General features: G+C 37.3%; 1 protein-coding gene across 3 annotated transcripts in view; it reads right to left on the bottom strand.

Moving 5' to 3' along the window:
- Nucleotides 1–10,196, bottom strand: part of LOC106468568 (alpha-mannosidase 2C1-like) — a 128,820-nt gene that overhangs the window by 114,812 nt on the left and 3,812 nt on the right. For all 3 annotated transcript variants that reach the window (XM_013929003.2, XM_022396903.1, XM_022396904.1), the window contains exon 2: nt 7,109–7,619. In XM_013929003.2, the coding sequence (XP_013784457.2) occupies nt 7,109–7,360 (252 nt within the window). In that variant the 5' untranslated portion in view covers nt 7,361–7,619. The remainder of the gene's footprint in view (nt 1–7,108; nt 7,620–10,196) is intronic.

Genomic DNA, 10,196 nt, shown 5'->3' on the forward strand with positions numbered 1-10,196 from the left:
ACGGCTTCCACTTTAAAATATCTCTCTACAAGTACATGTTTTGACATGATCTACGTCATTCTTGTAGAGAGATATTTTAAAGTGGAAGCCGTACAGCTTCAATAAAGTTTTTATTGTGTCAATATAAAACATTGTTTTTAATTATTTATAATAATTTAAAAAAAATGTGGGTTATTATAGAGTTATAGCGGAAGGTTCCAATTGGACAAACTTTGGGGACATTGCATCAATGTGACAACCAAGCAAATGTAATGAGGAATTTGACCCAATGATTATGATATTTGTGCACCAGCAATACTAAGCATGGGGTCCACATACACCTGAAGAAGTGTAGCAACCAACAAGTGCACCCATTGTGACCCACAACACCAAAACAGTGCACTAGAGGCCAAATGAGTGAGGCACTAGGCACCTCCTGAACATGCGTTTGAGGACTTATGGTGATTGGTTAAGCTCTAAATCAAAAACTGAATCACTGGGAGCCAACTTCCATGTGGGGGTAGGATGAGGGATCCAAATCAAAGAGGTGAACTGCATATATGGCAACATATCACATGTGTGGGTACATCAGGTCAATTGGATCAGCTCTGAATCTCAAACTCAACTGCCGGGAACCGACATCCATACAGGAGTAGGATGAGGAATCCCAACTACACGACATATGTGACATCATATTGTGATTGGTTTGGCTGTAAATCCAAAACTCGACCACAGGAACAGACATCCATGCGTGAATACGATAATGGATCCCAATCGCATTACATGTGCGAGGACATGATGTTGATTGGTTCAACTCTAAATCCAAAACTCAACCACCAGGAACTGACTTCCATGTAGGGGTAGAATGAGATATCCCAATCATTATGGCAGTGCACTCCAAAGCAACAACATCCCCTTTGAGAAGCCCATGCAGAGATGGAGCATCTTTTTGGAGGATTCCCATCAACTACACAAGAATAACACCACCACCCTACTCTCAACTGAATGGATTCATCATTGTTTATATTGTATATCTCTCATTCAGGAGGATACCTCCATGGTCTACCACCCCAGTGGTTTGGAACTGGAAATTGGAAAGGACTCTGTTACTCCACTAGAAGAAACAGGGGTAGAAAATGAGGTGGAATCCAGAGGAACATACACACTGGAGACAGTGCAATGGGTGACCATGAAACCCCATTTTGAAAAGTAAACCAACCCTCATTTATTCAATCTAAGGAATGGCAGGGATATGTAGCAATCTCCTTCTGCTTTATTCATGAAATTCATGGTCAATGTGGTCCAGAATGGGTATATTTATGAAGCAAATATATTGCGAGGAATAACCTATGAGCAATCTTGTGGAACACTGTATCTCTACTATATGTAATAGTAAAGAATAGTGTGCATTTAGTGGCCATGGAAATTATGAAAGTGAAAACAACATGGCTTTACAGTGCCAATTTGGGTAAAAATCTAAGTGATTAAAATATACCTGGACAAAGATGAAAGTATGCGGAGTGGTCCACATGCCCATTTGAAGAATTTCCTCCAAAGGATGACATAGATGAGACACCAGGGAAAAAGAAAGGTGCCTAATCTGATGGGGAGACACCCAGAATAATTGATGGTAAAAAAAGGGAGACAAGGAGGAGGAATTACCTTCCCAAGCCACCTAAGTCTTGGGAAGGAACGATTGATCCAGGTAAAGGAGAAGATAAGAGGAATGGTACAGAGTACGTGAAACATTGATGGCAAACAAATCTGACCAATGACATCCACAGGCTAAAAGAAGGAAGAAATACACCTTAAAGGATAAATAAAACATGGAACAAGAAGACAAAGGTTCAAACAGAGGCAAAGTAAGGCAGTGAAGCACCACATTGAAATCCCAAATAAGAAGGGTGGCATGCCATGGAGGGCAACTGATTTGGAAGGAACATAATAAGGGTGACAAGGGATGGGAGGCAAAAACTTTATGGTACCAGGAAAAACAAAATGTTTGAGATAAGGCCACCCGATACCCCACAACCAAGGAGACCAAAGACCCCCTGACCAAATAACCAAGTGAGGAAATCCGTAATAAGAGGGACAATGGACAATCAGGGGAGAACTCACAACCCAAAGACCAATGGCAGAAAACATTCCACTTGTGTTGATAAACCTCCATGAAAGAAGGTTGAACTGAACATGCCAAAAACAATGAAGGCATGAAGATGAAGGGTAGAAATGGTGTGATGAACTACCATGGACTGAAACTGCCATTGAAGGGATGGAGTGCTGGGAAGAGGCAAAGATGAAGCAGCCGTGGAAACCATGATTAGGCCAGCCAGTAAAGGGCAATCAGAGAGACTTTACACAGAGTGGAGAGGATGATAGAAATCACCCTGGAAAGGAGAGTCAGATAGGAGGATATACATAAAGGAATTTGTCTGTCCAATCCTGACTGAATGTATTAACATCCAAAGCAAGTGGATGAGGCAACAGAGGCCAAAACTGAGGATACTGAGGGCACTGGCAAATGCATCCAGGTGCTGAATATCCACCCAAGTGCATTAACACTGGATAACCTGAGAATCTAGAGACCACTCCGTTAAATAAATTTTGTTTGGGCAGGATAGACGATTCATGACAAGGTTGAAAATACTTGAAACATGACACACAATTAGATGAATATTCGGCATGCTGGCCCCAAAAAAGGAGATCCAACATACAACAACAAGGGAAATGAGAATGGGTGCCTCGCTGGTGATTGATATACAACAACACTGTAGAACTGACTGTATGGATCAAAATTAGACAATTGCCAGCAAGAGGAAGAAAATGATCCAAAGCCTGATGAACAGCAAGAATCTCCAGGACATTGGTATGGTAAGACCATTTGGTCACAGACCATTGACCAGAAGCAATTTGCTGCTTGACACCACCCCATCCCAGCCATAAAGAGAAGTGAAGCATCCATGAAAATATGTAAATCTGGATGAGAGGGAAGAAGCAGAATCCCTGCCATAGTATGAGCCTTGTCCAACCACCAATGCAGATCATCTACAAGGGAAGGAGGAAGGGTAAGAGGAATATCCAAGGGAGCCCTTGCAAGATTCCATTGGTCATAAGAGTCCAAATGAGCATGACCAATGCGGATAAGTGCCACCATAGAGGAACACATACCCTAAAAAAGACAGAACCTCACAAGCAGTAATAAAGGGAGTAGTAAGGATGTTGATGACTGCCAGCTCCATCAAATGATGTGGAAAAGGAGAAGGTTTCACCCAACCAAGATGAGTGTTGAACAAAACACTCAAATGGAAAGATATTGGGTAGGAACAAGGAAGGATTTCTCCAAATTGACCAACCAACTGACCTGAGTCACCTCCAAAAGAAGCAGACAACTGGGGTGGGTAAACTACAGTTTGGAATGAACCAACAGAAACCAGTAGTCCATGCAATGCTGGTAGTGCAACCCTCGACCATACATAAGTCCAGTAAAATATTTGACCATCCAACAAAAGAGATATGGTGCTGTAGCAAGCACAAAATTGATAAACTACCACATGATGAACAAAACCGAAGATAGCATCTTGACTGCCTCAACATGGGAACCTAGAGATAAGCATTCGAAACATTGACTTTGATCATCCGTAAACATGGAGAAAAACCCACCTGTAAGTGAGAAAATACTACAGGGTAAAACAATGTAGCACCAAGAGGCAATTGAGGCATGATAGATTGATCACAAGCCACCAGTCTCCAGTTTTCTTGAGGACAACATACAGCCTGGAATAAAACCCCAAAGAAGGGTGAACCACAAGTTTGAAAGAGAAGATTGTATACTGTCTCGGCCAGACACTGAGACATGATAGAGGAAATGGATATCTAAGACAATGGAGAAGGGGAGAGGAAATGGATGAGAAGTCCCTAGGATAAAACCTGAAGGACCCATAGATCCCTGGCAAAGTATCACCATAGATGAACAAACTGGAATAAACGTGACCCAACCGGTTCAGAGCCCACAGAGTAGTCACCGATAATGTTGGAGGCACAACACTTGGCATCAAATAAAATGACAAAAAGAAGATCCCCTAGTGGAAAGAACAGGTAAGGGTGGGAAGGATTAAGACTGGGAACAGAAATAGGGGATGGTCGAAGTTTCATGCGAGACAAACAATCAAACAACAAAAAAAGAGTCAACTGCTGTCTCACAGATTGCACTCGGGATTTCAAAGTCACTGGACAATCTCCAAACACCAACCGAACCGGAGCCCACAGGGTAGTCACCAATAAAGTTGGCACCACAACACTTGGCATCGAATAAAATGAAGAGAAGAAGATCCCCTAGTGGAAGGAACAAGTAAGGGTTGGGAAGGATTAGGATGGGGAACAGAAATAGGAGAATGGTCGAGGCTTCATATGAGACAAACGTTCAACCAACAAGGAAAGAGTTCATTGCTGTCTCATAGATTCCACTTGGGGTTCCAAAGTCACTGGAAGATCTCCAAACACCGACTGATGGAGAAAAGGGGCCAAGTCCCTAAAATAAGGAGATAGTAAATGAATATGGGATAAAACCATGTCTCTCCCCAACATATCCCAAGAACAAAGGAACCAGTGTGTAAAGAAAGAGCCAAAATCAACAAATGTACCAACAAGAATAGAGTTGGGGCAAATGTATCCCCTGAAAAACACTCAGGATCTCAATGGATTGTCTCGGAGAGAAGGAGTGTGGTAGACAATACTGAAAGATAGACGTGAGGGCAAGACAAAGGTGAGAAAATTGAGCATGGGACTAAGAAAAAGGACAATCAGGGTCCACCCAAATGGCTAAAATGGATTTCAGTTGCTGAGAATCAAGGAATGGGAAATCGCTTTGATGGTAGGTTAAACTAAACTGATCCAAAGCCCGCAGAGGGCAAAGCATGCCCGTACTATCATGTAAATGAGATACAAAATGTTCAGCATGAACCCCAATATCAGGAGATGGTGAAAACACAAAATACTGAGAGGAAGCAATATCATGTAACAAAGAAGGTAGAGGATTAGAGGAAATCAGGGAAGGGGATAAAACAGAACATGCCTGGGAAATCATGTCCAAAAAAGCTGTATTAGGCCTAATGGAACACACAGTAGGAACTCGGGACAACACAGTAAATTCAGGTGGAAGAAAAAGGCTGTCAAATGCTTTGTTTTCCCAAACAGATTTGGCTTGTTCAGGAGGAAGTTGGACAACATTGGAAGAAGAATGTTGGCTAAAATAATGATCAATCTCTTGAGGAATAATTGCCGATAACTCCAAGGTCGAATTCCCCCACCTGAAACCGGAGTAAATGTGCTGGTAGACGGTACAACCTCAAATGTGGTAACTTGCACATCAGAATTCACAATGCAAATGAAAACCAAACACAAGTGTATTGATAAAGAAAGAAAAGAATGGAAAACTGGGTAGAAATAACTGGGTAGAAAATATAATAATTCCATGACAAAATGAGGTACAAATGATAATTATTTAAAATTTAAAGTAAGTAGGAAACAGGAAAATAAATGATAAGAAACTTTAAAATTCAAAGAGAGCACTAAATAAAACATCTGAACACATGCACTGCCAAACAAGGAGTGATAGTTAGGTAGAACAGAATAGAGGGAGTCATGTGTGTTTAGGGCACGTCTATTTTTGAAGGTTTGTCGCATGACAAACTTCATGTGTGAATCAGTTAAACCATGTGAGTCAAGAGGTATGTGGAAGTGAAAGGCTTCTGGCATGTGAAAAAAAATTTTGCAAATAGAAGGCAGCATTAAATGAGATTCACCTACATAGTACACCTACCTGTATACATTCCTATCATTTTCAATTTCAGTTCATGAGGCCTGTAAGAAATATTAATAAACATCTTTTCCTTCCAATTTAACAACTCAGCCCACACATACACATAAATTTGACTAATTTCTGAACTATCACATCTTTCATAAGTATTTAAATCATTTTTGACAAGCAAAACAACTCCTCCCCTATTTTATTTACACAATCTTTATAAAACAACTTCTAAAATCATGTCACATGAAATGTGAAGAATGAATCACATCTCAAACCTCTTGCTGTCTTTGGATTACAAAAACTCAAAATATAAAAGCAAACTTCTTTTGAGCTACACACACTACAGTATTTGATAACTGCAATTTTCTAATGGAACCATCCAAGAATTTGTAGAAAATGACAGACTGTATTCTTTGGCTTCATGAATCATAAATGCAAAATGGCATTGACTGGAATGTCCATATACAACAATGTTCATAATGCAGCACCTAAAGCACTCTTATATCACAGACAAGTGGCATGAGGTTGATAAAAACAAGTCAATATCCTATAAGTTTATGATTAAGAAGACATTTACAGATGCAATTAAAAGAAATTTTATCTTCTCCATGAAAGTAATAAATATATAGGCACAAGAAAAGGAGAAAAGTAGTCTAACAATAAGAAAAAAAGCATTAAACAATCAGGGAAAGAGACATCTAGAAAAAAGCCTAGCTCTCTTCTAACACAATTTGCATTACCAGAATTAAAAAGAAGCATTCCATCAGCAACAACTAAAGAATTTCACATATTTCTCTGGTGGTTTGGTTTGTGGATTCTAAGGTTTCAAACTTGCTGTAATATGAAAACTCCAACTTCAGACAATCAATCAGAAGCTGACCAATATTGAACTGTGTTTACTAATTAATATGATGCCCAGTTAATATTAAATTGTAGATTTACAAAGCATAGGAATGAATGTGCAGTTTATATATAGGAAACAAAGAGGCATATTATTCTACATGAATAAAATATATATGTGGCTCTAACTTGGTTGTAAGCAACAACAACACTAACTTCATTTGTTTGATTCACGATTATGTGATTACTTAATTTAAAAGAATCATACTGTGTACTTAAATAAGTGCATACTGATAAACAAGTAAACATTTCCTGTACTCTTATGAAGTGGTATTACTTTAACTACAGATGTTGCATATAAACACAACATACCAGTAATAACAAAAAAATTTCATTAAAATAAGTACTTTAGTTTGATTTGTTTATTACACATGCTGCAATACAAAATTATATCTAGTGCAATCATTATAAAGCAATACTTACTCGAAACCAGTGAGTAGCCCATGTTGGACCAAAGGACTCTCCTATTTTTACTTCAACAAATTCACCTTGTTCCAGTACTTGACTAAAGGTCATTTTTTCTTTTGCTGGTAAGTTACAGCAGTATAATCCAGAAAGTTTTATACTCTCATTATATAATTTTCCATACAAATTTGCATCCGTAAAATATAGAGGTGAAATGAATTTTTCCACACGTTCAAGAGTGGTTCTTTTGTTCTTAAACATACTTGCCATTTTAAAACTGAATTTTGCAACACCAAATTTAAACAGGGGCTGTTTTACTCATAAGTGTCCAACAAGTTAAACTTAATTTCTAATCTTTCTGGTTTGTTTCCTTCTTAAGTTCTTATCACTGTTGTGTTTTCCAATAAACTTGCAAACTTATACCAGAAGATAGCAGTACTCTTCACAACAATGTCCAATATGATGAAAAGTTCCTTTCAGAATATCTGAATAATGCTCAACCTTTAATTTAATCCAGAATAAAAACAACCTGCAAATAAAGATTAAGGAATTAATTCACTATATCCACAACACAGAAATGAAACAATAAAAGTAACTGCTCGATTCTTACATGTAAATATAATAAATAAATAAAGGTTAAAGCAATCCACAAAGTTGAGAACTTATGTCAGAATTTCATATGGTAGAACATAACAACATGTAGTTACAGCAAACTACTAGCTAAACTCAAATACTGAATAAAGTAGTATTTAACCTTTAATTGGTTTATAATTTCACTAGGAATCACATCTAGTTTATAATAAAACATATTAATATATATATACACACACACACACATATATAGATAAAACATTTTAATAACTATTCTTAATTAAACTAACATTTAAAAAACAGTAGAAATATAACTCTTACAAAACACATAAAACTAGCTGTTTGGCATATAGCATATAAATTATGTATTTTTCATTTATTTTCTATTGTAATATGTACAATTATTGCACCTCATTAAACAAACACATCATATACATGCTCATGAGAAGAAAAAAAAAATGTCTGTGTTATAGCAGACCATTCATTTATAGTATTTTACTCTAAGATCAGAAAATAACAGAAGAACATTTTTCATTCTTTCAAATTATATTCTATTGAAATGGAGAAATGCCTCATACTCATAGGAAAACCTGTGCACTTTCACTGGCATTAGACATCATTACAGCTAAACAAGTTGCAAAACTTCTCAACAAGCTCTTTGTACATGGAGGTTTACTATTCTGCAAAGCATTCAATTCATGGCACAATTTGTACAATCTATAAAACTGTGGCACAAAATTTCATATAATTTATTACATCCATTTGACAATTTCAACACATAATTATACTAGTACATGTGAATAATTCTGCTCTGCATTTCAATCTGTTACTAATCTATCTAAACTATCATTAATAAAAGTGTATGCATGTAATGTCCACTTATAACTGGTGAACCATTGGACCAATTTTCAGTAAAACTGGTACATAACCATAGGGTCTTTTAGGGAGGGACAAAGGGGTTGACATTTGGGTCTAACCCCAATAAGTCACTCCTTGATGCCCTTGTGTCTTCCTCATGCATTGAATGGGTACATTAGCTAGAATAACTATGTATGGGAACCTTAACATTGCTTAGCCTCACAGACATTAAGGGAAAATTTGTTATTTCCACACCATACCTATAAGACACCTACAAATGCAAAAACCATAGTTTATTGTTTTGCAAATCTCCTATTCCCCTCTTAAACTCTTGTAAAGTGCCATTCTCCACTGCTGTTAATCAGCCTGTTAAAAAAAAACATAATAATAATATTTTAACTGTCAATATCATTATGAGAAATACTGGAATTGATCTGAAACTTAATCTCTTTGTGGTAAGTAGAAAGACTGAAAATAAAAACAGATACAGCACCATGACCAGAAAAAGGTTCACCAGAGTTTTAGAGGAGATCCCAGATCACATTATGTCCTGTAAGTAATTCACCTTTGGTAAATCAACAGATAGTGAACAAGTGCCTATTTTTAAAGGGTGGTGATAAGAATTTCTCTGAAAATTATAGACCAGTTATTCTTACTTCTATAGTGAAAAATATTTTAGAGAATCTGATAAAAAAAGCTTTACATAATTAATTTAGTGAATTTGATGTCATAAATGAAAGCCGACATGGTTTCATCAAATGGAAATCTTGCCTTAGCAATCTGTTATCATTCTTTAAGAATATTACATGTTTTCTACAGAAATGAATGGGTGTGAAATTGATGTACATTTATTTTCAAAGTTTTTGATAAGGCATCACATGAAAGATTGATTAAGAATCTGACAAAAATAAGAGTTAGGGAAAGACTAGTTAATTGGAATTTTGGGTAGTTGGATGGAAGAAAACACAAAGTTGTTATTAATGGAGTCCTATCAAATAGGACACTTGTTACTAGTGGAGTACCTCTGGTGTCAGTGCATGGATCTTTGCTTTACTTACATTAATGATATTGATAGAGACATAATAAGTAAAATTTGCTGATAACATTAAATTTTAGGCTTGCATATTTCTAGCTATACTGAGGATGTTGAGGTATTACAGAATGACTTGAACCAGTTCTTAAGCTGGACAAATATTTATCCTTTAATTACAATTAATGTATGGTCTGGTTTTCAGTGTATGGTTGGCCTGTACTAATTCCAAATAAACATCCCCAAACCTACTTCCAATACAGGAGTGCATCCACTGGGTCTCATACTAGTGGGCTTAGGGCTTACACCAACCAAAATTGACCTTACCAGTGGCTTAGGAGTGGGGAGGAAAGGGTTCTCCCATTGCTTCACTAGAAGAAATGTGTGTGGGGGGGGGGGGGTATAGATGTAGGGAAAGAATACCAGAGAGATGTATGGACCAAACAGGAATATTCTACCATCTACATAGGGTCCCAAACTTATAGACCATGCAATGGGTTACTACAAACAAGGGCAGCAGGTGCTTGCCAGTTGTGAAGACAGGATCACACCTTGCACTTTTTTTTCCCTGAAGTACAACATCGAAGGAAAAATACATATATTGCCAAAACAGTCTTGCAAAAAAAC

Source organism: Limulus polyphemus, unplaced genomic scaffold, assembly GCF_000517525.1.
Source record: "Limulus polyphemus unplaced genomic scaffold, Limulus_polyphemus-2.1.2 Scaffold3055, whole genome shotgun sequence".
Lineage (NCBI taxonomy): Eukaryota > Metazoa > Arthropoda > Merostomata > Xiphosura > Limulidae > Limulus > Limulus polyphemus.